Source organism: Haemaphysalis longicornis, unplaced genomic scaffold, assembly GCF_048455015.1.
Source record: "Haemaphysalis longicornis isolate Haplotype H1 unplaced genomic scaffold, Haemaphysalis longicornis Haplotype H1 scaffold_9, whole genome shotgun sequence".
Lineage (NCBI taxonomy): Eukaryota > Metazoa > Arthropoda > Arachnida > Ixodida > Ixodidae > Haemaphysalis > Haemaphysalis longicornis.
Window position 1 is genome coordinate 56,797,438 of NW_027526460.1, and position 27,991 is coordinate 56,825,428.

At 47.1% G+C, this 27,991-nt stretch overlaps 2 protein-coding genes across 2 annotated transcripts; one reads left to right on the forward strand and one right to left on the reverse strand.

Moving 5' to 3' along the window:
* The first annotated feature begins 107 nt into the window (after positions 1-107).
* On the forward strand, positions 108-9,940 carry LOC144151881 (TIP41-like protein). Its single transcript, XM_077683041.1, has 7 exons — positions 108-611; positions 1,081-1,260; positions 2,463-2,562; positions 3,943-4,074; positions 4,848-4,943; positions 5,016-5,078; positions 9,653-9,940. The coding sequence occupies exons 1-7, from the start codon at positions 454-456 to the stop codon at positions 9,743-9,745; spliced, it is 822 nt and encodes a 273-aa protein (XP_077539167.1). The 5' UTR covers positions 108-453; the 3' UTR covers positions 9,746-9,940.
* Positions 9,604-27,937, reverse strand: LOC144151869 (uncharacterized). Its single transcript, XM_077683028.1, has 11 exons — positions 27,590-27,937; positions 27,373-27,479; positions 22,676-22,897; positions 20,040-20,314; positions 18,039-18,314; positions 17,240-17,461; positions 16,179-16,328; positions 13,817-14,026; positions 12,983-13,134; positions 11,957-12,142; positions 9,604-9,738 (listed from the first exon to the last, which is right to left on the reverse strand). The coding sequence occupies exons 1-10, from the start codon at positions 27,764-27,766 to the stop codon at positions 11,975-11,977; spliced, it is 1,959 nt and encodes a 652-aa protein (XP_077539154.1). The 5' UTR covers positions 27,767-27,937; the 3' UTR covers positions 9,604-9,738; positions 11,957-11,974.
* Between the last annotated feature and the right edge of the window lie 54 nt (positions 27,938-27,991).

Sequence of the window (27,991 nt, forward strand, 5' to 3'; positions counted from 1 at the left end):
TGTCCAGAAATTACTACAAACACCAGAAACGTCGAGCCAGGCGGCGTTGTTTGAGCTGACACAAAGCCAACAAAAGTCGGAATAAGGTCCAATCACGATCCAATCCCAAAAATAAATGTCGGCTGGAGTGAGGCTCCTTTTTTGATTGTCGTCAGCTAGAATAGACCTCATCTTTCCAATAAATTGATAGGAAATGTTTTCCACAGCTCATAACCTCGTCACACTTATTCACCAGCTTGGTAATATGCAGGTTTAACTGTAGAAGTCGGGTTATCTTTAAGAAAAGCGCGAATTTCCTTGTGTTGCTCGTACGCTCATACGCGGTGCCGGAACCTGTGACAACTACTGAACGCTCAAATGTGAGAACTTTCCTTAAATGTCTGTCGTGATGCCTTGTGACCGTGTTTAGATTTTGGTGCAAAAGTCAGCCTGGCGACGTCGGTGGCGAAAAACATGTGCGGTGGCACTGAAGAACACTTCTCTTTCGGTCCGTGGAAAGTGACTGCCCGTTCCAGCCACATTCTGCAGTCGCAGTGCCCCACGCCGAGTGTTTGTGAAAAGGCCCCGTCCGACGGGACCGGTGAAAATCGAAATCTGTGCCTTTTCTGCAGGTAAGCCAAAACGTGCTTTATACACGTTAACTACGCTTACTTGCCCTTTGAAATTGTGGCAGCACGTTCTATCGCAATCTAAAGGGGGCGGGCCGCACAAACGTCAAAGACCGAAGGCCAGTGAGACACTGCATTAACCTGTCTAGTCTGTTTCCTCCTAATTTGTTCGACGTATCCAAGAAGGCAGTCAAAGCTAAATTGTGGTACGAGGATGGCATTTGTTTGTTAAGTGCAAATCACCACTCTCCACTTGGTCTAACAGCCCATGCTAGCCTAAATTTTCGATAGACGACTGTTTTTCACAAACAACCTTGAAACCGAGCCACAAAACCATCATGCACTGAGATACACTGTTGTTACACAAACGTGAACTTCTAACTTGTAGTGCTTGCCTCCAACTGCTTCTAAATCCAGCTTTTTGGTGGTGGTGTTGCTGAGAAGAGTCTAAGCGATTCCCTCCCCCCCGCAGGTTCGTGGAGGAGCTGAAGCTGCCCACCCACCCCGACATGACCTTTGCCAGCAACATTCTGCGGCTGGAGCACACCGGTGGGTTCGGCATCGAATTCACCTGCCTCGATGCCCTGCGCTGCCTGAGCAGCGAGAACTACATCCCCAAGGTGGCTGCTGCGCAGGCATGGCGTGAAGCTCGGTAAGGCTCCCACCAAGCTTTGCACTGCGGCCCTCACAAGTGGCACGACGAGAAGAGCCCCTCCACAGTTGCAGACCCGTTTTGTATTGCTTTTGTGGGTGCTGAACAAAACCAGACAACCTTGTCCGCCCAGTCTTGTCAAGCATTCATCTTCACCCTGTCTCAACTGTTTTTGGGGTGGGAGAGTCAAAATTTGTTGACCACATTGCAGGTTATTGATGCATTTGAACTTCCTGTGCCAGCAGAGAAACCGTAAGCTTTTCTTGAAGAAAGCGTATACAGCATTCTTTTTTTTTTTTTTTTCTTGTTCAGGTAATGCACAATGCATTCTTTATCGTTTTTCAATGCAAGCACACTCTCAATCTTGCATTTTGTGACCACCCCGATACCTTGTTTCATCTTGGTGCTGATTTTGTGCCTGTTATCTGACGAGCTGGCTCATGAGACTTGCCGAAGCCAATTCACAGTGTACAAAAAAAAAAAAATCACGGAAAACAAAATGCCATAGGGCCTTCATAATTTCATATAGGATGGCATCTTCTGATTGGCGTTGGTTTTATGCATATAGGGCAAGGTTTTATAGTGATGTTTCGGAAGTTTTGGTTGTGCTGTGGGTGTTGGTTCCATTTTGTGTAGCCATAGTGATGTACTTGACGGCCAGGTAAGACAGTAGGATCAAGGAAGTACTGCAGTGGTTAGTAAGCAGCAGTTCATTTAAGAATTTGCATGTTGTTTTTTAAGTGCTCTACCCAGCATCACACAACGTATGCCAGTGCCTTGTGAGCTGAAATTTTGCTCTAAAGGAACTGATGGGCAAGCAATTTATGATGTATGGAAATGGAGCCACTAAATTAGCTACGGGTATTTAGAGGCTCAATGGCAAATTAGGTAAGCTTCTCAAAATTTTAATATTTTCAACATATATTTATTTATTTTAGTATGAGGGCATTACTTACGAGTCCTCGGGCACAAATCTCTAGATTTCAAATTTTCCTCTCAGGTGCAGCAAATTTCATGCGAGTTAATTGAAGACCACCACCATTCTAGGCTTTTTTTTTTTTTGTGGCATTTCCAAGTACTTCCCTTCGTATTAATGAGGCGCACTTTCACGTCTGCTTAAACCAGTGTGGTTAACTTGCGCATCTCCTACTTCAGAAATGGTTTGCGTTTACTGATCATTCGTTTCGCATTGTTGCCCCCAGCCCCCTTTCCGACTTTCCCAAGGATGACCAAGTACATTTTGACTGGACTTTTACCACAGACTACAAGGGCACCCTCTTTGGCAAGGACCAAGTCATTGTGGTACGTTTCAGCCTGAAACTTGTTAGTTTGCCAATTGTGTAGACAATGCGTGACCCGCAGGTGGCCAGTCGCGCCAGCTCTCACCCGCTAATCTGACATGCTTGCAGAAGCAAGGTTGTTCAAGGGACGGAACACCGATTTTTGTCGCGTATAATTTCTCTAGCTCATATGAAAGCCAGCATTGTATATAGCCCGGTAACCACAAGCAATTTGTAAACAAATTGGCGGAAATATATTTAATTTGGCACCAAACTTTCTGAAACGGGAAGGGTGGCGATTCGTAGTGTAGAAACTTGTCACTGCAATATGTGTCCCGGCACGTGACCTGCAAACCTAGCAGCTACTATAACTGCCGAAACGGTTATTCACTTATTGGAAACCTTTTAACACAAGTGTTTGTATAAGCTTAAATTGTATATGTATTTTTAAACATTATTGTAAAAAATTTTGAGACACCGCCCGCCACCGCTGGGTCGCTCTCAGTGTGGCTAACTGAGCCTCCATGCCCAGACTCAACGGCAGCGTTCAGTAAACAGACCCAGTGAAGGAGCTTTGACGATTTTGCCTGAGTCAGGGGTTTTGAGTCAGGGGTGTGTGTGCTGCCAAAATATTTGATTTCAGTTTCTAAATACGCCAATGGCAGCTTAATAAAAAAGAAAAGGACGCTAGAATCGAACTTCGAACCTCCACAATGTGAAGTTAGATCCTACCTATCATCCATCCAAACAGATGGCACTTTCGCGCAAAATAGACTAGTGTATTGAAAAAACGCATAAAGGATCAAGAAAGCCTGCGGTTGACATTTTTTTTGGCTGGGGACAATTTTTTTTAAATATCGCTTTTCATCTCACATACAGACCAAAGTATGTTGCCGCGCTACTGTATGTCATGATTGCTTGCATTATTTTTAGGAGGACACACGCGGCTCGTAGATCTAAAAATTTCGGTTTAAAAAGTTCTAGGGTGTTATCAGCAAAACCGTTTCTCGTTAAGGAGCTTTAAAAGATGTCCTTTCATTTGGGATAGAGAGAATATACTCAACAAAAATCGGTTGTCTGTCCCTTTAATATAGAGTGTTGGTACAGGACCCACGAGGAAGAGACGGCACAATTCTTCCTCTTTGTGTATGAGTACCTGCCACTTGTGGTATGTCTAGAGTTACATATATCCAACACAGCGTCATCGCCTCTGTGGCATGCATTGAGCTGTGAAATGCTATGCGATGGTTGGCCTGTGGCAACCTGCACAGCTCTAACAGGAATACGAGCAAGTTTGTTCATAGTTAGCGCCAACTTTGCTCAGAAGCTACTGCTGCTGCGCCCTTTCCAACAAAAGAGGGGAGTGAGACTGGCTGTGACAGTAGTGCCTTTTCTCTTCAAGGCGAAAGAGACGGAAGAGCGCATTGACATGGAGAAGCTCAAGAAGCGAGAGCAGATTGTTTTCTACCAGGACATCTGCCTCTACGAGGATGAGCTTGCCGACCACGGCGTGGCCCAGTGCAGTGTCAAGATGGTGAGTCCTTCCCGCTTTGTCTTTTCTTGCTTGTTTGTCTTTGCACAACAGTGTGACATTTGAGACAGTGCCCATACTGCGCGAGCCTCAATTTGTGCAGGGCAAGGTGTTTTTGCTTGTGTGCAAGGACTGTTGAGGACGTGGCAACATTTAGCCAGCTCTGCACAGACATCCGTTAGCAGAAGGGGATACAAAGAACAGCTGCAGTAATTGGTCCATGTTGTGAGACCTTCATAGCATCGTTTTATAATGGTCCACTCCACGTGCAACTTTTGTTGCTGCAGCGCCCTGTTTATTGTGGCACAATTGTATAGATCTCTTTGACTGCAGTGGTAATGATCTCACTACCTGTTGTGCCACCTTTTGCATTAGCAGAGCCAGTACTGTAGATTGGAGCCGAAAATTTATTGTGCATCATAAATTGGTTGCTGTTTGCATTCCAATGCCTTCCAGATGGACACAGCAGCTAATTTTCTTAGTATTTGGAGGCATGCAATAAATTACTCGGGGCACTTGGATTTATTGGGTGCCATACCATGAACCCCTTATGTCACCCTTAGACCACCACCAATGGAACCATGTGCATCGTAAAAGTGGCCAGAAACTGATTGTGAACCACAGACCTTGATAGTAACTGAGGTTTGGGATGTCATAAAAGAAATGTGAGGAATCCAAATGTCGTTACCACAGACTCAGATGATCAGTGGATTTAGTGCGTGGTCCTTGCATTCCAAAAAATACAGACTGACGCTGGGTGTGGTTCTTTCTTGCAGCGTATCATGAAGAACAACTTCTTTGTGCTGCTACGCTACTTCCTGCGGATCGACAACGTCCTCATCCGCATTAACGACACTCGCTTCTACCACGAGGTACGATACGTTTGTTGTGCATTTCTCACGAGTGCTGTGTGCCTGAGCCGCAAACCCTGTTGGAACTTGCAGGCAGGCTGGAACTACGTCTTGCGGGAATACACCAGCCGAGAGTGCGAGGCGTCAAAGCTGGACGTGAGTGCTGCACTGTTCTCAAAGCATTCAAAGCCAAGTAACTCTTTAGCACAAGTTCCTCTAAGTCAAACAGCGAGCATGGCGTGTCGAGCTTCCTTACAGCCGTGCGTAAATCTGACATGTTTTCCGTGCACTTACCCTGCTGTGGATAAGGTGCTGTATTGCTGAGCACAAGGTCGTAGGTTCAATTCCATCCCTGCCAGCTGTTCATCTTATTGAGGTTTTCCGTGCACTTACCCTGCTGTGGATAAGGTGCTGTATTGCTGAGCGCAAGGTCGTAGGTTCAATTCCATCCCTGCCAGCTGTTCATCTTATTGAGGCGAAGAATGGAGATCCGTGTAGTATAGAGACTTCAGTACACAATCCATGTACAGATCTTCAAGTGGTTCAATTCACGTAACTCTTTCGTTACGGCGAAAAAAACGGCCGATTTTGAGTGCTTCCACAAAATGTTTTTTTTCTCTTGAGCTACTGGACACACTTAGCCTTGCTATGCATGAAATTGTAGCTTATGGATTGCTCTTCCAAACACAAAGCAGCAGTTTTGTTAAAGGTACAATTACTTAGTTTATTCGTCAAGTAATCAGAAAAAAGCCCCCAAGAAAAGTATACGAAAAACACAAATCGGCAATTTTACCGAGACCAGAGTCCTTCAATGCTTTTCTGGTCACGAAACTCCGCCCGAAGGTTGATATAGGGACAAAATCTCTCGCTAGCGGGCGCCACCCGTCGTAGGGGGGCCACAAGCAGCCGCCAGTGCTGTGCTTGTATGCGCACTGCTGCCGACGTTTCGACGCGATTATGTGCGCGGCTGTTCTTCCTGTTACCTTTTCTTAAACGTCTCTGAACGCATCAATGCCACCAGGTAAAAAAGTCGAAACGGGATCCAGTGTCGACGACGAATGAGAGCTGTTTACTTTGGAACGCACGCGTAGTTTACTTGGGAGGGCGGGCCCACCTTATAAACAGCAGCACATTTAAAGTGTTCTCACACCGCGCGATAACGCATTGTGTTAATAATTGTCTAATAGCCCAATTACATGCATACTTACGATGACTCGAAGCGGTACTTGCGAGCTTTAGCTCGCAAGCGTTTAAGACGATGCTCATGCTCCCGATGCGAGCAGCTACTGCTAGATCTGCTCGACAACGTGTTTATATTAGCGCCTGGCCAAAGGGCGATTATGTTTATGCGGTAGGTGAGCTTTCTATTCTGGTAGTGCCGCAAATAGGGGGAGGAAGGTGAACGGAATGAAACACGACTGGGTAGTACAGGAGCAATCACATTGGTTTATATCCGGCTCGCCTTTCGCGCGCTGCTACCCAAGTATTCAAATGAAGTGAATGGTCGAGCCAGAAGTTTTATTCCAGACCTTTCAATTGAGTTTACACCCTAATGCGCAGTTGTTTTCGACACACGTTTGTTAGCGCCGATCGCTTTTTTGCCGCGGGGACTTCCGATTCTGAGCGCTTTCGCGACCGCTCTAAACACGAGTTTCACGTGCCTAAGATTTGATTCATCACTTTTTTCCACGCAGTTTACACGGGACACCCACCGTTTGACATTTCCTGGTGTTTACTGTTTAGAGCATTAGTAATTACCGGCTGACAACCCATGATTTCTTCGGGAAGGGAAGTACAGCAGCCTAATCTGGAAATTCCTTTTGATGCCAGTGCTATCTGCTCGGCCGCCTTTGCCTCTACCAGAGTCTGCCACTACCTAGGCACCACATCATACGTTTGTTTTTATTTTTTGGATGCTGGGCGGGAAGGGCGGTTATGATCTAAAGCATGCAATAAATCTTAAATTTGGCGCTAATGATACGCCGCTTAGTACTCAGGTGTGTACTTATGAATGGGAGATTCACATCAGGTGCATGTAATGAGGAGAAAGTTGGAAAACATGATTTATTTACACAAAATACACCGAGAACAACACTTTGGAGAAGAAAAGCACTAGAAACTATTACAGCTGTTTCCAGTAATGTTACACAATCTGTTACTCTACTGTACAATGTGTATTTCATTTCATTAACAGCTGCACTCTGCCCTAGCTTACTGCCTTGTAAGGAGGGATGGGACCCAGTCAAGCCGATATAGTCAAGCCCGTCAAAAATCCTTGGAACGGCATCCGTCCGAAGCCTCGGTCTCTCTCGCTGAAGCGACACGACCACCCCGTTCACGATGTGCTCGTCGGTTCTTGCAACGTCGCTAGCATCAAAATGCTTTTCGCAAACCCGAACGTTCTTACTTTCAAAGTTGAAACCGCCAGTTTCCGACCGCGGTATAGCCCTCTTCCATTTCTCTCGAAGTTCGGCGCTACTTGGGAAACAGAAGAGTGACGCCTTTTCCTTGTTGCTTCGGTATCCGGAGCTGCAGGCCGTCACACAACACGTCTTAGGCATTGTTCATTCGAATTTTCATGCCGTCCACCTTGAAAGCGGTGCACTTGCACTTGAAGTTCGCGTGACGCTGATGCAGAAACTTTGGTGGAAGGAATGCCGCGAGCTGTCACCACACAACGCCTTCGGGCTGCCGCCGCTGCCAGTGCGTTCCGCCGGGCGCAGCGGGGCGATGGCCCCCCTAAGACAGCTTGCGCCGCGCAGCGGCCGTTCTTGGCACCATATCAAGCTCTCCCATAGAGTGACGGAGAAGTTTCGTGACCAGAACGGTATTAAGGGACTCTGCCGAGACTAAAAATTATTTCAGGAATTTTAAGATATACAAATTGTTTCTACGTTCCTTGGCTATGATTCAATACATAAAGCAACAGTGTACACCACATTTTCCATTTTTGAGGGCCCGTCAACCTAGCGGAACTAACGGCTGTACCATGCCGCGAAGGCACTCAAGTGTGAGTGAGTCTCTGTAAAATGCACATCCAAGTATACCCTTTTGTGTTCTCGAACAAGATCCTTATCAGTTCGGTGGTAAAAAACCAGAAAAAAAATCCAGCGCTCTCAAGAAGCGTCGCACCTGAACCCTGCAGCGCTAATCTGACACGAGCGCCAGGTTATCTTGAAAGTAATAGTGCGATATGGCGCGCTGCATTTGGCAAAATATCCTGGCCGTACGTTGTCGAGACCCTAAACACACAATCAAAACCGCAGTCGTCAGATAAGAAGCACGTTTTGTTTATAAATACAGTGCGGAGTCACAACGAAATTACCTGCCAGCGCTTGTTGAAGTGCGAGGCACCTGAAGCGGAGCTTCGTCGTCCGAACTGAAATTTGAAGATTCCACATCATTGCTTGACCCCTCACTGCTGCTGGAATCAGAAAAATCGACAGCAGGAGCTGCCAAAGTGCTTGCTACAGCAGTCCGACAGTGTGGGAAGCGGCGCGAACCCGACGCCATTTTTTCTCCTGCTCCCCTCTACCTTCGGTTCAAATTTCTCTTGCTACACCGCCACCACACGAGACACATAAACAAACGAAACCGAAATTGAAAGAGAAGTTGCCAATGAACACACCAGATGGCGATAGTTGTCTGTGGAGCACGGGTTTCAGATTTTGCGGGAGATTTGAAATCATCGGACGCCGGCTTCCGATTGCCTATGGCGCCGTCGTGAAAGAGTTAACAGCCTGCCAAGGACTACTTGAGCAGAGAAAGAACCCGAGATGAAACATTTTCGATAAGGCAGACGCACATGCATAACTGCATTCCTGGCTTTGATTGTCAGCACACTACGTTTACAAATAATTTGCAGATCTGCTAATAGTGCATTCACCTCGAATGCACCTTGTTGACACCATCTGCAGCAGTCAGCCTAGTCGTGAACAGTGAAAAAATATTTTATTTTTGGCAGAACAACGGTTGAAGAAATGTTCTTCGCGGGTCACCTGAGCAATGTCGTAAATTTTGAGCATTTCGCGACGGACAGAACTTGCACTGAGCTGCAACCACTAGTGTAGGTCGTAGACAGAACTCAGCCAGGCTTTGGCATTTGCACGTTTTAAAGGAGCCATGAAGAGAAAATACAACTTCGTTTATTTTGAAAGAACTAGGATTCAGTATCTCACTCAGCTCCATTACAGCCACAAAAGATGTTTTCTTAACGAAAAAAAAGCAAGAAGTATTTAAAAACTTTCAAATTTTGCGCCACAGTGACATGTTATGAGCAAGAATGACGTCATACGGGCCGACAATAAAATATAATTTTCAGTGCGTTAACTGCACGTTAGCATTCAAGTGATGCGGTCGAATGGAACTAGAGGCCCCATTACAGACGTCCAGTCATGTGTCGTCGCGACAGGTCAGTTAGGCGGCCGCCAATCGCACAAACAAGGTTCCGTGACGTCATAGAAAAGTTGCAGGAAATTGGCTAGGGGATCGCGACTGCTTCACACGTTTTCTTTCCTATCTCCGTTATTTGTTCGAAGATTGTGATGATATTGGTATCATTGTTATCGGGACTAAACAGTCTTTCTAATAAACCCAACTTGTACTTTGTCTTCATGGCTCCTTTAAGCTACGACCATTTCACTGCAACCTGCATGCTCTGACAAACATGTTGCGCCAGGTTTGTACAAGCATATGCACGCCAACCCGGACTGCTCCGTCTCCTCTTGCAGTTGCCGGTCGCGGTGCTGACCGACCCAGCCGCCCTGAGCGAGCACGTGCCAGTGCGCAAGACCCTCAGGGAGAGGCTGGAGTTGCCCTGTTGAAAAAGAGAGAAGAGCGGGAGGACATCATCCCATGCCTCGAAGACTATTTCCTGCAGGGTTTTTCTATAAGCACCCCGCACGGTGCGTACAACTAGCCGGCCTCGAGGGAAGCTCCCCTTCTGCCATCTCAGCAGCAACAAGACTCGAAGGACTTGGGCATTATTAATTGTATTCGTCGCAGCGCAGTGTCGCTGCTTATGTGCAAAACCTCCACCACTGTTTCCTCTGTGATCGGTGACTGCGGGTTCGGTGCCGGCCAGTACAATATCAGCCACTTCAGTTGTGCCGTGGACAACCGATAATTTCGGCTGCAGCCTACCGCCAGTAATCCTGCATGACAGACAAACTAATACTTTGCAAAAAATACCCGTCAAATTTTCCCACAATGTGAGCACAGCTGTGGCAGTGCACTCAGTTCGAGTTCTCACGGCGGCATTGCTGGCCTTGACTATACTCGGGCAGTAGCTCGCGCAGTGTATTGCTCTGCTGAAGCAATGGACCTGCAATGTAAGGAGATAGCGCTTAGATGCGCGACATTTTCCTCTTTTTTTTCTTACCTAGTTTTTCAAGTTCAAAAAATCATAGAAACGACCTACGTCACGTTCAAAATACTCGCAGTAGTGCACTCTGCACCATGCATAGGAACAGCCAGCTGTGGTGATGAGTTGGGGCAACTTCCGTTGTCGTTCTTAAGTTGTACCGAAGTATGGCTTGTATTCACCGGCGAAGCACGCACGCAGGCAACTATGCGAATGTGCCATTACTTGTAACATCGGGCTCCGTGGGATGGCGGTATGTACTTGTCCGTGCTAAGCACGTGATTTGTGTCGGACGTTCAAAACTCTGCCCCACCGAATGCAAAGTAATGCCTCGACTCGATTGTGAGTGCAATTAATAACATCTCTGTTGACACCACCGTTGAGAATCGGGTTGAAATGGAGCAGACGACGCACGCCGAAGGGCTCTCTCTCTCTCTCTCTCTCTCTCTCTCTCTCTCTCTCTCTCTCTCTCTCTCTCTCTCTCTCTCTCTCTCTCTCTCTCTCTCTCTCTCTCTCTCTCTTTTTTCCCCTGGTGTGCGGGCGCAGTGGCACGAGCCGCACCATGTCCATGGCCATTTCCAGTGTTGCCAAGCGAAGAAATTGACGGCGAAACTTTTCAATGAATACCACCTATATACTTACGATGCTAACACAATCACTGTCGCTGTGTATGAGAAGCGGACTCAACATTTTTGCTAGCCTACGTGCAAAGAATGGTACGTGCCTAGCTATAAGACTCGTTCTCAGCTCAAAGCAAGGTACTGGCCGCAGAGATATTTTTGGGATCTAGCCATTATATTTTTTTTTTTTGCGTGTCTTGTCAGGCACATACAGAAGGATGCCAAGCCTGTGTTAAACATGATTAAGCTTATCAAACATGCCTGATGGCACATGCACTGAATCTGGGGGGGAGCAAAATAAACTTCTGTAATGAAATAATAAACCAAGTTTTGTCGGCAACTGCTGAAGTTCAGCTTCGTGCTTGCTTGAGCGTCTATAGGTTCCCATTTTTCTTTCAGCCTGGAGCACGAAATAGCAGCACAGCAGGTTGAGAAGCATTGTACACCTGTTGCAAGTTGGCCCTGACAAAGAAAGCATCGTGAATGGGTGGAAGGGAAGAACGGGAGGCGCCACACCAAATATTGTCTTTTTCTTGCCGCACAACATTAGATGCGAAACTAGCTCTCTGCTTTAAAGGCGGGATGGTGGAGTAAGCAGGCCACCTTGGTTTTGGGCCTGTAGCTCAAAAGCTGGTGCATACTTTAATTTGAGAGATCTATGCATTGGATGACCAAAATGCAGCAGCGAGTTTCACAATTTTCAATAACTGAAAGTCAAATTTCAGGCATCACATGCAAAAAATTTTTGGGAAAAGCCACCAATGCATGTCACCGTGAATTCACGCTTTCTACAATGAACCTACAAGCAACACCATAGAGTGGCAGAGAGACAACCAGGAAAAACCAAACGGGAGGGGGGTTACAGGGGAGACAAAAAAACACTACCAGCACTTTCTTCTTTCCCCTTTTAACTAAATCTTGAACCAGTGGCACAAAATTCTGTTCAAAAAATTTCCATCTGAGCGAAGCTTCTGGTGCGATGGATGGTTTTCTTCGACGGGTGCTGAATGATCGTGCCAAGAAGCCTGGGCCTCCAGCGAGTGGGATCACACCTTGCACTGGGTGATTCTTCAGGCCAGGGGCAGCGCGGCTCCCAAGCGGGACCTCCACTCGGTGTACGCCGCCAGCGCCTGGCCCTTGGAGAGCAGCCGTTCCAACTCCCGGCAGGCCGTCTCGAGGCGCTCACCCACTTGGACGTCGGGAACAACTCTGCTCTCCTCGTGGTCCCTCAGGACATCCTGGGGGTGGGGGAGGGGGCACAGAGTACGACAGATTGCTATCGGCAACCAAAGACGCTCGTGCTTACTCCACATTCAGAGGAAGAAAACAAGCTCTGTAATGTCTGCAATCCCCGTGCATTAACCTGCCACCTCTAAAAATTCTTCGTTGTGCAAGAAACGGAAAATGTGCATGGTTTGGTGTGTAACAAGCTACAGACACTTGAAACCCAACTTTACAAATTTTGTGATTTTACAAACAAAATATTCACCCACTGGAAATCGAAACCTTAATTAAGGAATTTGTGGATATCTAAGGAATGAGACTGACCATCTAACATTGTTTTACAAGGACAAAGAAGTAAAGATCAATTGGAAAGTTATAAATTCCAACGTTTTGCGTTTTATAAATGTTTTACATCACTGAGCTGTGCACTCCATCCAAATAAAATGTAAGAGAGTTTGTTTAAAAAAAAAAAAAAAAAGGTGCTGAAACGCCACCATAAGCTACAAGTGAGTGATGCCTTTACGTACAATGCATGAAAGGCGAAATAAGCAACTTTTTTTTTTTTTTTTTGTAGGGAATAAAGTCGTGTTTACTGAAGATTTTCGTGTCTCTCGAATTTACAAAATTTATTTTTCTGCAAACACTTGAGTGATCCCTTGCCAGGTGAAACACATTTCTTAACATCTTTCAGGTTCTTGCGTCCGTACAAGATGTGCGATTCCTTTGGCCAAGGTGGTTATTACACTCGCCGTTTTTCATACAGTAAAGTATCAAAGAAAAAAAAAAACAATGTGCTATAGAGCTATCGGGAGCTGCAAATGAGTGATGCCTTTACTTTTAAAAAGTAATCTCACCAGCATTCGCAGCAGCGCCTCTGCTCTCAGTGCCGGCCAACAATGGCCACCAGGAAGCTCCAACTCCAAGGACAGGACCCCATGCCCAGCGGACTCCAGATGTGCAGGCCACGCCTGGAGTCCCAAGCGTTCAGACAAGCGCTTTGCAGCTCCTGCAGGTGTCAAGAAAAGGGACCGATTGATTCATGTCCTGCGTTCGAAACACCACTTCTCCAGCTCAATGCGTGTGTGTTTTCAAAGTAAAGCTCTTGTGAGACCAAACCATCAACACTGTGATTGCTCTGTGATTGCTCTCAAAGCCCAGCTTTGCTTGACTCTTGTTTACTCAGCAGATCAGGACTAAACAGCCGAGAGCTGATGGTAGTAATGCAGCTGCTTTCCAGCATACTGGGCGGGGGTAAGCAATAACAACAAAGAAAAAAAACCCAACCTATGTGACCAATGTGCTGTTTGTAAAGACCGTGCTGATAATGTTGTGCAGCATTAGACTACATTCAGAATGAATGATGAAATCTGCAAAATAAATGAATTGACGGGCAAGTATTCACTCCAACGAATTTTAGTATTAGGCATGGTTGCAAAAACTTCAACTGAGACAGGCTTCATGGAACGATGACCAGGTTTCTTGGTAAACATAAACTTCATTGGTTAAAGGGTTTAGCGACTTTGAAGCAGTAAGTCGCAGCTTTCTTCCCTGGCTGTGGCCCCTGTATCTGATGGAGGTGAAATGTACACAGCATTACATTCACATAAAATACTAGGCAGTCGACTACGAGGCACTTTGTGACCAATGTCTAGCCAGGGCCCTTTACAGCAGACAGCGTGGCCACTCACCAAAGCCAGTGGGGGCCAAGTGGCTGGCCATGCTCAGCACTGCTGTCTTCTGTGGGGGACCCTTGTCAGTGCAGGTTTGCGACGGCACCACGGCTGACTTGAGAAAGGCCACCGCGGGATTCCCAGTGGCCTCCCTAGAGGGCAGCACCAACGCCGCCGTGGCCACTGCAGCACTCTCACACTCGGCATGAATCCGCAAGGGTCGTCCACCTGCACGCATTGAACGTTCCTCAGGCACGGACTCTCGGGGGTAAAAAAAAGATCGAGAGGCCGCAGCCACTCTTACACACTGCGAAAAATACAGCTTTCTGTTTCACTTTGGTTTCTTCTAGAACACTGGCAAAAATACAGCTTTCTGTTTCGCTTTGGTTTCTTCCAGAACACTGGCTATTTACTTCATTCAATGACACAGAGCCATCAGCCAAAACTTCGTAAAACAACAGTTCTTTCATGCAATTCCTTTCAAAGAAGACAGAGTTGAGTGTATGCATGTTACTGTAGCCAAATCCCTTCTGGGTCACCATCTAAAATCCTCCAGTAGGATGCTTTTCTGGGGCCCTGAACACGCATCTGTACCCAACAATGGACGCACAGAACATACCAAGAATGATAGACACCCACTGACCCCCCCCCCCATGTGCAGAAATCCCACGGTACTATCGGCTAGAAAGCCAAAAGCTTTCCTCGCCGCAGAAGAGTACTAATAAACGTTTACTGATCTTAAATGTGAAAGGAATAAGAGAAACTCGCCCAACGATGGCTGTTGTTTATTGCCACCCTGGTCTATTCCACCACTGGTGCCTTGAACAATGCACCAAAGAATTCCCATTCATTGGCGATTACTCCAACCTACGTGGGGCTGAACTGCTCAGATAGTGAGTATGCTTCAGTACCAAGCTCGTAAAAGAAAAAAGGCTAGTTTAAATGCCTTTGCAGAATTTTCTGTCACAGAACAAAGACAAAGAAGCCATCGAACTGCTTCTAGTTTGCCGATATTGTATTTTATGCAGAGTGGAGGCAGCCTTTATCTCGTGCGGTGACCTCAACTACAATTGTATCAGTGTATCCAGGGTGTAGCTATTCCGACCATTCAGCCAAAGTTATCAACTCACGAAAAAAAAAAAAATACGCAAGTGTAGCTATTGTGACCATACAGCCGTATATCACTTATGATAAAAGTAATACAGAAATACATAAGTGCCACCTTTACAAGGTAAGTTCTAAAAATAAAACTCATATGGGCAGGGCAATAGGGCATGAAAAATTTGACTGATCAATAAAACCTCGCAGGCATGCCTCAATGACGTGGTGGTGTCAAACTCAGTATGCAAGCCTCTGCTCATACAACACAAGAGTTGCATTTTTTACACATGTACCCTATGTCCCAAAATCTTAGATGTAGGCTTCCCTCCGGACATCTCCCGTCTAATATAAGAGTATAATAAGTGGTGAGACTCGAATCAGCGGAAGTGCGCGATAATAAATGTGCGTGGTCAGCAAACTGGCTTCGGCAGTGCTGCAGTGTCAACGCCTTCTTGTCACGAGAGCTTTATCTCGGTGTTGAAGAGCGCAAACCTAGATAATTGGTTCTTCCTGATGTCCTACATACAAAAAAGGGACATTTCAGGTTTCAAAAAGATAAGCTTTGCACATAATTTCATGAGGAAATCGGGGACTGTGGCAATATGCAGCTACGCTTTCTTATCTAGAGTGTGTTGACCGGAGCCACGTCGCCATTATCAGGAGGTGAGAGGAGAGGCACGAGAGCGGAGTTGGCCCAGTTCCAGTGAGATAAGAGGCGCTCAAAAGGCCCTATTGCTCTCCAGCCACACGCAGACGGCACAATGAGTGTAAACCTGTCGGCGCTACCGTGGGAAGCCGGTGCATTTTTCATGTGGTCATAAGTGCTCAAGGTGCGATACATCCGCTGCCTCATCACTACAAAGGACATTACAAAGGACATATCTTGCATGCAATTTTAGTGTGGCCCGTCTCATTTTCAACAAGGCATAATTTCATTCATACAGGTTCAGTGATACAATTCATTGATACAGTTCATTGATTTGCATTTTCAAACTTCAAAACGTGCGAATAGTATTCGGAACTTTCGGATACTGAAATGATGAAATGAATAATACAATAATCGATTCATTTCAGTATTAAATAATGCTATTTGAGAACTGAAGACTTTAAACATTTTTTTAAGTATTTTGAATAGCGCTATTTATACCAAAGCTGAATCAAACTTTAAAGTTCCAAATATTACCACACCTTTGCCAAGTAGCTACGCTGCAGTTATACTGGTGCCCTGTGGCAATTTCACATGCCCATCAGCCAAGAAACGCCCATGGGTCTCAGTTACCTGATGGTGGGCCCACGACCGAGTAGCAAATGGTGCGGTCGCCAACGTCGAAGCCCACAGCATGGATCCAGTTCGGTGCCGATGACGCATCCGGAAATGTTGTAACCAGGCGCCCGTCTTCAACACTTCTCTCAACCGTAACTGGCAGGGCTGAAATGACACAACATTCTGTCCTCAACCAACACTGCAACACCTTCACGCTCGAGTGTCAATGCTAATTAAAGTCATTCTTTAATGGTAGGCCACAGAAAAAAACAGACCCTCTCGCACGATTGGCCAGCGAAGCTGGTATGGTGACTCTGTGGAGCTGCATTTATGAGCTCTCTCTCTTTCTTTGCTCATTTGAGCAATGTATGATTGCAACCTACTACATCCTCATTTTGCTATTCACATTAGGAACTTTCCTTGTCTATGCAGATAATGGACATGAAAGATTGTGCCAGGATAGCAGCACTTACAGCTCTACTGTAAAAGATGGTGTAACCTTTCAATGCAATGAATTGCTTATCACGTCAGAGCTAGTGAAATTGTTTTTTCGTTGTGTCTACCTCATACCTTACAAAACAAATGTGGTCAGTTAGTTCCCTCACTCACATACCTGCATATGCAGTAATGCTTTTTTTTTTTTGTGAAAGGAGCTAAATATTATGGCCAGCCTCAGGGGGAAGAGGGGGTGGACGTGCAAATAACTTGAAAGGTAGCCACTTAATAAAAAATGAAGAAACGTACATGCTTTGAATGATTTTGTAAGCTTATATAAAAAAAGACTGAATCTTGAAGATGACCATTTATTTATTTATTTAAAAATGTTCAGAACAAGGCTTTCTGCCTTTTAATTGCCAGATCCAACTAAGCATGAGACTTTTGTGGTATTGTGCTTTAGACTGGGAGTACTTTTAAATGCTTAAAGGCCAACTCTGGATTGAAATTTTAATAATGTCAAGCTTATCTACTACTCTATCTTATCTATCTGTGCTCTTGCCAGCCTGAAAGTTGAAAATACTGCAAGTCTCAATTTATTAATTGCCACAGTGTATAGCACACGCGCAACAGGCCCCCACCGTTGTGGCGCACTCGTCGCAGTTGCTGCAGGGCTGCCTGGACAACGAGCAGGTCGTTGCGGGCCTGAATGACCGGGTGGGGACGGAGGCCCTTGAGGGAAAGCTGGCTGGCAGGCAGGGGGGAGACCAGCCGCACACCCCCGCACCCGTCCAGGATCAGCAGGCCAGCATCCCGGCCCAGCTGCGCGTCACCACTGCGCTGGGGCCACAGCTCCGATAGCACTGCACAAGGAGGGGAGGAGGACAGTTCCCCAACTATGTATTACCAGACATTTTTACACTGCACCTCCCAGGGCTTGAAATGCAAGCAACCTGCGTGCTGGGCCGTGGAACAATAGCTGTGTTGGCACCATGTTTGGTGAACTCCCAATGAGAGGGGAAGTTAACATCACTCCTTCCTTTGGGCACAGCTTAAGTATTTCGATGTATCGGGAACTGCCTGCTCCATGACCGAAGCGATATTGCGTCCCTTCAGTGAGCAAGGCCACAAGTGAGCAAATGAGTTACATGCGTTCTGTGGACAAACAGACGGGACAGCAGGGTATGGTTCTGGTCAGATTCTTTCCTTTTTTTTTCTTCCCATGTTATCCCATTCGCTCCAATCGGTCACCAACGAAAAATGGTCATACCCAGGCTGGCGGTCACCACACAAGCCACGACTCTGCCCACAACGCATAAATTAATAAGGCGGAGTGAACAGAATGAAATAGACAGAGGAAAGCCCCTGTTTAGCATCTATTCGCTGGGTGGTTGACCTTCAGCCCCAGTTTTAAGTCACACTTTACGCCACGCCCAGTACCTGGGGAGCTGAGGCACTGGATGGACAGGGCCCTGCCGATCGGCAGGGGGCCTGCCTGGATGTGCAGCGATGGGGGATCCTGCGCCCCCGAGCCCCGCTCGATGGCCAGGCGTGCCTCCCAGGGGACGCCCTCGTGGAGCCAGTGGACGACGGGCCCCTGGGTGCAGCAGAGCTCCTGGGGCTCCTCCAGGACGGAGGGGGCCCAGGCCTCCAGCCAGGATCCCCGGTGGCTGCTCAGCACTTTGCACCGGCTGCCCAGCACCAGCAGCTCCCACTCTGCCAGGGGGGCAACACAGGAACGGTAGAACGTAGATGAAAGAGAATAGTAAGGCACGAGCACCACAGAGCATCATACCAGGTTGACGGCAAAGTGAGATGTTCCAACCAATCAACCAACCAATCCATTTTTTATTCTTTGTCGCACTATGGAACATAAGCAAAACACCATTTGGACCCATAGCCAGCATCAGTTCAGGGTCCAATAAAAAAGCATGTGTCAATTGCAGGCTTTTTTTTCATGGTGCTAAACTATTTCACCAGGCGTAAGTAGTTACATAGAGTGTAAGGGCACTGCAAATAGGCAAAAGGCACGGGGCCAATTGCTGATGATTGCTGATGATTGCTGATGGCAATCATCAAGCAGTTCAAGTTGGGGCTCGACGCGCACAAAGCTGTGTTCGAGCTATGAAGAACACTGTGGTTGGCTATTTTGGACCACCTGGGAGAATTCACTAACGTGCAATCTGGCCTACACACAAACATTGTCAAGCTTTGCCTCCATCAAGAATACAACCTCTGTGGCTGGAAATCAACACCACAACACGACTTCGGGTTTGAACAGTGCATCACAGCCACAGCTCCTGGGGGCAAGCACGACAGTGTGACTTTACAGAGCAGCTATTAACTTGGTGTTTGCTGCGACTAAGATGGTGTGACCAAACACCCGCTGTGCTGATTCTCACAGCTGCTATGTGGAATAGAGTGAAAGAGCACGCTCTTTCCCATCTACTCGTTAGAGTGCCTTTTAAAGGGCATATGCTGCCACGGCAGCCGGTGTTTGGTCACGGTACCCTCCTTAGGGACAATGCCACATGCTGTCCTTTCAGTGAAACCCTCGCCTGCTTTCTACTGCAGATGGCACTCATTTTTGTGGTGGAAGGAGTCAGCTCTCACGACTCTTCACTGAAACTGCACCGCACAACGGGGTGACCAAAGAAGACAACCAAGCAAAAAGAGGCTTACACAGAACACTGATATGCTTGCAGACGTGAAAGGTGTCAAGAAATCTGCAAAAACAGATTGAAGGTGTGTGCTACGGTGAAAAGGCGTTACCACACCGACCCACTGATGTATGTTCATAAGAGTAGCGCAGAACATTGCCGTGTGCATCCAAACCAGCAGTGCCAAGACGAATTTTAGGCACCATTGCATTCAAGAACTCATTTGGTTCTGTTTGTGCCGTGCATGACTGCTTGTGTTTTCAATGAGACTTGTTGCAAGTACTAGCAAATGGCAGAGATATAAAATGACGCCCTTGCCAAATCTCTGTTTCCATTTCGCATTACATGACATCACCACCTCGCAATTTTTTTCTTCTTCATCAGTTTCAGAGCAGAACTGTTGGTACAGGCACCTAGTTGCCCTTTTACTCAGATCTTTGCGAAGCTGACAATGCACTCATGCATGTCTCCACCCTTTCGCTCACTCGCTTGCTCACTAGCAGCCTTGCTTGCTCGCTCACTGGCATGCTTTCTTATGCGCCACTCACGATTCCCGCTTCGTCACACAATCGTTCGCTCAACCACTTGCACGTCTGCAGGCTCTCTTGCTTGCCTATCAACTCGCTTGCTGCCTTGCTTGACTGCTCCCTCGGAGTCTTACTACCATAATGACTGCGTTCTTGCTATACAGCCTGGCTATCGAGCCAGTGTCAGCACAATACAGCTGCTTAATAGGCCCATGCTCAAGTATGAAGAAAACGCTTTGCTACATCCCACCAACCTTTGTTCTCAGGCAATCCGGGTTGCCAGCAAGAGATGGCCGCCACTGGTTGGCCCAGGTCACAGACAAGGTGGGCTTTGCAGCGTTCGTGGGTTCTCCCAGGATGAAGCAACACACCAAAGACTCGGCCATCTGGGAAACCCATGAGGAGCCCACAGGCGTTTGGTCCGTCTGCATCTGGCCACGGCCCGGACACGTCAGCCGGTCTCAAACCCAGCAGTTGAGAGAAGGCCTCCGACGGAAATTGGAGGCTCCCGCCTGCTGTGTGGCTTTCGCTGCAACAAAGATGCCGAAAGGAAATCAATAAAACTGTCAAAGAAGTTGTATTAAAAGTTTGCCTAATCTACAAACTAATCAATGCTTAAACCTTATGCCCAGACAGAGCTTTGTTGGCCTTTGTAGAACCACGTTCAGTGGGGCTTCTAACTTATTTGGCCAAAAAAGAAAAAGAGCTGAAACAGCCGGCAAAATTCACTTGGAAAGCGGTTCAAATGAACAAGGGACAAACGGTGAATATGACCAGCACAGACTCACAGCTCCAACCACATCATTCAGCTTTGGCTAACTGTGGCACAGGAGGACAGGGGATTGTCTGAAACATGTTAGATACAGGTTTTTTTTTTTTTATATAAATATGGTATAAGAGACTTCTTTTTCTGAAAACGACTCACTTTATTTTCAAACACAGCCTCTACTGAGGATGCTCCATCCAGCTTCCTTTTTTTTTTTCAAATCCTGTTACAAAAGTAGGGAGTGGCAAGTGCTGTGAAACACACATTGATGGCAGTAACGAAAAAGTAGAACAAATATTCTCACTGGCCAAGCCAATTTTGTTTGCTAGAAATGAAACGGGGATAACTCCACAGAATACGTTGAATAAGGAGAGCGAGTTGAAGGTCAAATTCATGCAATTTTGTCATCGAGACAGTTGATTGGTGGGACGTCGTGTCGTGCTGGTGAAAAAGCCTCTTTTCTTTCTGTGCCAGTTTGGGCTGTTTCTCCCTTTCTTTTTGTTCTTTTTTAAGCTGTTCTTTCACGCAGAGGCGTAACTTAACACCTGCCTATTATTGTTTTGCCAGTCCGTAAGTAACCAATTTTCATCTGTCCCCAAGAACAGAGGCCATCACATTCATAGGCAAGAAAAAAGTGGTTCCTTTCTCCGGAGCACTGTCCCCTATGAATCTATTAATTTTTCCCTCCATGCTTCCTGTTCTGACCTCAACTGGATGTCTGGTGCATGCCTCAACTTTCCCTGTTGTCTGGCCACATGAACATTCATTATATGTAACAAGCAGTAAGTTCATGTGTAATAAATAAACACAGTCTTCAGCACTGGCGCACTGCCTCCATGAATTTCATCTAACTCAGCTTTCAACTGCATGCACAGCCTGCTGGTGTCATCTAGTAGCACTAATTTGCCACACTTATCAAACGACCGACGTACATTGTTGTTCTCAAGCCACAAGCCATTCGGTCCATGTTCGTTGGTAACAGGGTTTGACCTGCAACACTCCCCAGCCACGTATGTAGTTCTATTATACAAATGAAGGTCACGAATAAGATAACATGGTGTATGCATTTTGCAGCTCGCCGACACAATCTTATTCGCATTTACGAGTGGTCTACAAAGCGGCTGAGGACAAACAGAACTTGTCATGCTTGTTTCAAAACTACGTTTTCCGAACCAAGAGCTGGGCTATCCAAGAGCAGGGGGTTTATGCAGAATTTCGATTTTGGGAGGGTGTCGGTGGGATGTTTGGGGGGGTGTTGTATAAATCCCTCGGCAGGGTGCTTGTGGTTCTGGAATCTTTTTCGGGGGTGTCGAAGTCCTTCTGGGGGGGTGTTGGGGGGTGTTAGGGGGGTGTGTATAAATCCCTGTCCAGGAGGCCTTATTTATGTCCAGAAGCTCATTTAGCGGCCTGGGCATCTTGCTGGGACACTGGCGAGACCCACAGTGTTCAAACGGGGTATCCAAGGCAGTGCCAGCTTTTTGAAAAGCAGCAGCTTGACAGCAAGGTTGTTGTTCAGGCTCTGTTGTGGCGAAGTACTTATCAACTGATTGTAGGGTTTAACACGCCGACACAATGCAGGCGATGAGGCACGTAGTAGTGGAGGGCTCCGGATTAATTTTGACCACCTAGGGATCTTTAACGTGCACCGGAATCTCTTGCACACGGCCGTTTTTGATTTTCGCCTCCACCAGAAAAGCGGCCGCTGTGGCCAGGAATGGAACCCGTGTCCTCAGCAGTGCAACGCCTTAGCCACCGAGCCGTGGTGAAGTACTGAATCAAACTGCACACAGTATATGCCTTGTTTATTTTTTGTACCTAGTTGTACCCCCCGTCCTTCATCTCACAATATTCCTACCCGTCACCCTCTCTCTATGCTTTTTTCCCCCTTCCCCCTCCCTCACACAGAGTAGCAGGCCAGAACTCGCCTGATCAGGCCGACCTTTCTGCGTTTTCTTTCCATTCATTAAAAATTACTCTCCCTCTCTCTCAAGGTAGTCTCATGTCCACTAAACAAACTGCACTGTCCCACTTGCTCAAAACTGTGTACATTCGTGTATAAATTTTTCCGTCAAGGGGTGAACGCCCCCTTTCCCCAAATTTGTCGGCACTTCCCTAGACACAAACCTTGGGGTCTGCTGGCCTTGCAGGAGTTGGACGCAGCGTAGCACTGGCCGTGCGTCCGGGAAGGAGTGGAGCTGCCCTGTAGCAGAGGCGAGGCGGCAGATGGGAGGGCCTCGTCCGTCGAGGAGCACTTCCCACGAAGCTGGTCCCGTGGCGTAAGCAGTCGCAAGACTCCCCCAGGGCAGATGGCAGGCCGCACATGGCCCAGCAAGGAACTCTCCAGCGCTACAGTTGTCATTAACAGCTTTATTCAATGATGCACAAGGGCATGGCTCACACCCCAATGTTTGCCGGGCTCCCCTAATTCGACCAACCAGTGGCGTAGCCAAAAATATTTTTCGGGGGGTGTTATATGCCGTCGGGGGAAAAACACCTAAAGGGAAAGATTTCCTGCACGCTAACATCATTTAATTTCATTTTCTTATGCATATTTTATTTTCTTCCTAACATACCGATGCGGTGTGTGAGCAGTGCAGATGAAAAATAGGTCAAAATGAAAAATAGGTCAAAGAGGGGGAAATGCACTGTGTGTAGAAATTTTCAAGGGGAGTTCTGACACCGAAACACGCCCCCTGGCTACATTCCTGCTACCAACCAAACTAAAAAACCTTTTTTTTTTTTTGCAGGTTTTACGCACAGAAGCTATGAGGCGCTCCGTAGTGGAGGGTTCCAGACCACTTGGGGATCTTCAACATGCACTGAAATCTCACCACACGGGCAATTTTGTTTTTCACCTCCATCTGAAAAGCACCCGCCGTGGCTGGGAATCAAACCCGCGTCCTTGGGCTCAGCAACCCAACCCTTTAGCCACTGTAGTGGGTTACCAACCAAACATATCGCACACAAAAGTGCGGAGTTTTATCACTAGATAAGATGACTGAGATCACACAAATGGGAGCCAGCTTTCTACGGTGAAGATGGCAGGCAACAGCAGCTTAGCGAGTATTTTATTTTCTAGAAGGCTGGAAGGGAGTTGTTCTCTCTCACAAGAACAAAGGCAGGAGGACGCACATTGAGAAAAGTCTACACAGTGGTTCGCTTTCTAGCCCTGAAGTTCCATCAGGTTTGAGGTAACAAGGACGGTTTCTTCTTCTCATTGGCAAGATATAGTTTAGATCTATCTGGAAATAGTTAGCATTTTTGCTGTTTCCCGATTTCTCTTTTAACACTGGATGGCCCTCCAGTTGCGCCCGACAACTGATAAACCTATACATTCTTAGCCAATCCCCCCCCCCTCCCCCCTCCCCCACGAGTACATTCCAAATGCGAGTTTGTATGCGCCTGGGGCAGCTGTTCCTTGACAGTAGCAGACCTTAAAAACCGACCGAGCAATGGCCTGAACTTCTGTCACTTCATACACTTGCAGATCCTAAAAACCGGTATGAATCATTCGCCTCCACGACAGCTTGGGGCCATTAAAACTGGTGCACAACAACCTACAGCTCCACTTGCATAACAGCGAAAGGAGTCGCGCAACACGGCCACTTTCTTGGAACCAGTGCCGTCCAGCCCCAAATACTGACAAGGGCATTGTGCTCTCCCACTGTTCACAAATGCAACAATGGGTTAAGAACTACAATACAGGCAATTCATCACTAAAAAGCAGAACATATAATAAGCTAATTTTGACTCGCTCCACGAGCCAGGAGGGGACTTTTTGAGAGAACACTTCTGAACACCCCTAGCAACCACAGTGAGAGTTTCTGTTAGGTCGTGAACTTCTCTCCACTTCTTGTGCGTATTTTGCTTCGAAGGCATTGCCATTCGACCTTTCCCAGAAAAAGCTCTCGACTGCGTTAACAGCGAACTTTTCAAGTCAGCAGGCAAGAAAACAAGCTGGCCTTTAGAGCACGTGGCGGGAAGATTAAATTTGTTTTTGGTCATCCCTGAGTGTGTGAGCCAGTTCGGTGCCTGCGCAGTTGAGCCAGCGCCGTAGAGCAGATGACCTTTGACATCTAAGGTCCCGTTAATTTCGGCCAATCTCAGCGCATTTGTACATATCATACGTCAGTGTGTCGTAAGGGTCTGGGGGAGCAATGCATGTTTGTTTGGGTTGATCTTTAAAATTGCAGCGAAATCCACAAGCGATGATGGATTTTTCTTGTGGCACCAGCTGTACAGAAAACCCCACAAGCAAGTTATGATTTCCATTTTGGAAGCAGTGTAAAGCCTAGGCTCAATTTACAGGACTTCAAATTGGTATGGGTTTTTTTTTTTGCTTGTTTTTTAGATATGTGCTAAGACATCCACAAATTTGAAGATGGGCTGGGTACTGCTAAAGGTATTTTATACCAACTAAAGTCCTTTATTTAAAAAATGAAGACATTTTTTGCTTCTTCTGAGTCACCTATGAGTCATTGTCAACATTTATTAGTGTACGAATTTTGAAATTGTCCTCACTTTTTTTTTCTTTTCATGGTGATTGTAGTGGCCAGTAGAATTCCCATAATAACCTTGGATCGCGGTCAATTTCCACGTAGCAGCGCTCATTGGTAGATTAGATTCAGCGATAACTGCCGCACCAAGCCCTGATTTCCAGCACAGTGTATTGCACTGGTCTGATCAAAACGCAAAACCTTTTTCTCTTGTAAAAACTGCTTACTCGTTCTGGTATTTAATTAATTCATTGTAGAGTTTAACGCTCCGACGCAACGCAGGCAATGAGGCGCGCTGTAGTGGAGGGCTCCGGATTAATTTTGACCACCTGGGGATCCTTAATGTGCGCCGAAATCTTGCACACACGGGTGTTTTTGCTCTTTGCCTCCATCAGAAAAGCGGCCGCCGCGGCCGGGAATCAAGCCCGTGTTCTCGTGCTCAGCAGCACAACGCTTTAGCCACTGAGCTACCGCAGTGGGTTCGTTCCGATATACTGACTGAAGTAAAGTTATTGAATTTAAATGCTTTCTTTCAATGCTTTCCATCTATGAAACTCCCAGTGAACTGCACCGTTGAATATAAACATTTGCTAGAGAAAAAGAGAGAAGCTTTATTTTCTAGCGGGTATGGTGGCGTAGCCAGAAGTTTATTTTGGGGGTTGTGCAAGTGCAACAATAGTGCCTCCGTCCTAATGTGGGGATATATATATATATATAGAAATAATAGTTGGCAGTCAAGAAAACCTCGGAAAGCAAACGGGAGGATGTTGTAAGTCATTGAAACAGATAAAGAATTTGGAAAGAAAGAAAGAAAGTGGAGAAAGAAAAATGCCCGCCAGGTGGGATCCGAACCCATGACCTCCAGAATACCGGTCTGGTGCGATAACCACTACACTACTGGCGGGGCGATTTTGCCCTCCACTTTCTGGGGTATTTATGTTGAGGTATTTTTGTTTCCTGTGGTGGTAGCCAGCACCATTAGGACTTCTTGGGGTGAAGGGGACCTTCTTTCCGGGGACCGGTATTCTGGAGGTCGTGGGTTCGGATCCCACCTGGCGGGCATTTTTTCTCCACTTTCTTTCCAAATTCTTTATTTGTTTCAATGACTTACCACATCCTCCCCTTTGCTTTCCAAGGTTTTCTTGACTGCCAACTATTATTTCTGTCTTATTTTCAACGAGCCCTTCATTTCTTATTCTGATTCGCTATATATATACATATATTGCAAGCCGAATTGGTAAGGCATATTTCTATGCCACTGAGCTGGTACACTGTTGGGCTCGAGATGAGGAAAGGGATAGGGGTTAGACAAGACTAAATGCATCTAATGACCTCTGGCCGTGATGATGCAAAAAAATATATTTACTGAGCCAGGCAAAAAGTATTTCTTTTCCTCCAACTTTATGCTTTCATGTCCAATTCAACATTGGCTGAAATCCAGGTTTAGGTAGTCGGGGATTAAACATCACCATTAAAAAACACCCTTAAGCTACACCTGCTGGCAAATAGTGTCACATAAAAGCTGAAGCGTGGGGTTAAAAAAAATGGCAACTTAACTGCAAAAAAAAAAAAAGAAAATGACGCCGTAAGAAAATGACGCCGGTGCCGTTTTTTGTGCCCACACGGCAACGCGGGCGGGAGAAGGGTGTTTACCGCGTGGTGCTAGTGCTAGGCGATGAAGCCGGCTTTCGGGTAAAGCAGCGACCTCGCGCTCTGCTCGGGCTCGTTTTTAAAATCTCTTATTGAAAGGAAAGACCCAGGATTAGGCACTGCTCCGGTTTGACACTGTCCTGCTTTATTTACTTTCCATAAAGCCTTTCACCCCAAATCCTCGTCAGATGACAACCCGTCCCTACGATCCAACTTTCGGATTGAGAGACCTGCCAGGCTGCGCGTTCCGGGCGAACATTTGCAAAGCCAAAATTTCCCCGTCAGCGTTAGCTCACTGTCAGGAACAACACGGCACATTTCCAGCGCCCCGAGTGCAAGTCGGCGCTTGACAACTTGATCCAAGGTCACATATCTGAAACGAGAAGCCCCGTGCTGATTCAAGCCTCGTTCTAACCTGCACACTCGCAGGTTTCTTTCTTTTTGTGTGACCTGCCTGAACGCTGAAACAATGAACTCAGGGTCGCAAGAAAAAGAAAGGGGGGGAGAGCCTCAGCACGCCAGGCACGCGCGGTGGCCGCTACAGCAGCAGCAATGTCAACACACAGCAGGCGGTCGGCCAATCGGGCGAGAGCTATTTCTTGCCCGGCGCTGTGTCGCAACGACTGCGCTGCGCCGCAACGCCTGGTCGTGGAACTCCGTCCGCGGCTGACTTACCTCATATCGGTTAGTGGTACGGTCCACACGCCTTGCGCAGTCAAGGCCAAGATCGCGTCGTTCGCTGCGACCACTTCCCGCAACCCCGACTTGCATTGCAGCGTCGTCTGTGCGTGTGTAACGTCGCTATCAACGCTCCGACGACCGCGGTAACACGAGCTAGAATCGCTCTACGGGCACAAACACAAATACGACGGAAGTTTTCTGCGGCTCTCACCTGAAAAGTCAAGCGAGCGTCTCCACGGGAACATGTCGGAAATACAGCCTTGTAAACAACGACAGCCGGTTGGCCCAACCTAAACCTGCACAGCGTCAGGTTCCCGCGCGCCAGAAACGCGCGGATTTTCTCGTTCGGCGAGACGCCCGCAAAACGCGCGAACGGCAGAGATTGCATCACTACCACCAGCACGTGCGCGAGGCCGCCATTAGGTCGCCTCGATGGCGCTAAGGCTATCGCTTCGGCCGCCGCTGCGCGATACTTTCGATGCCCGCAAGGCGACAACTCGTTCAAGCGGCCTTCAGCGCCCAGCCAGCACCGCTTGGGCTAAACTGCTCCAGAAAGCTATTCAATTTCTCCAGCGTAGAGAAAGAGAGGGAGGGGGGAGAACGAAAAAGAAGT

Bases quoted from the DNA above. Each gene is read 5' to 3' on its own strand.
- LOC144151869 (XM_077683028.1), bottom strand. From the start codon at position 27,766: ATGCAATCTCTGCCGTTCGCGCGTTTTGCGGGCGTCTCGCCGAACGAG. The intron at 27,480-27,589 runs GTGAGAGCCGCA...ACACACGCACAG, and splicing joins ACGCTCGCTTGACTTTTCAG to ACGACGCTGCAATGCAAGTC. The intron at 22,898-27,372 runs GTAAGTCAGCCG...TGACAACTGTAG, and splicing joins GTACCACTAACCGATATGAG to CGCTGGAGAGTTCCTTGCTG.
- LOC144151881 (XM_077683041.1), top strand. From the start codon at position 454: ATGTGCGGTGGCACTGAAGAACACTTCTCTTTCGGTCCGTGGAAAGTG. The intron at 4,075-4,847 runs GTGAGTCCTTCC...TCTTTCTTGCAG, and splicing joins CCCAGTGCAGTGTCAAGATG to CGTATCATGAAGAACAACTT. The intron at 4,944-5,015 runs GTACGATACGTT...TGGAACTTGCAG, and splicing joins ACACTCGCTTCTACCACGAG to GCAGGCTGGAACTACGTCTT.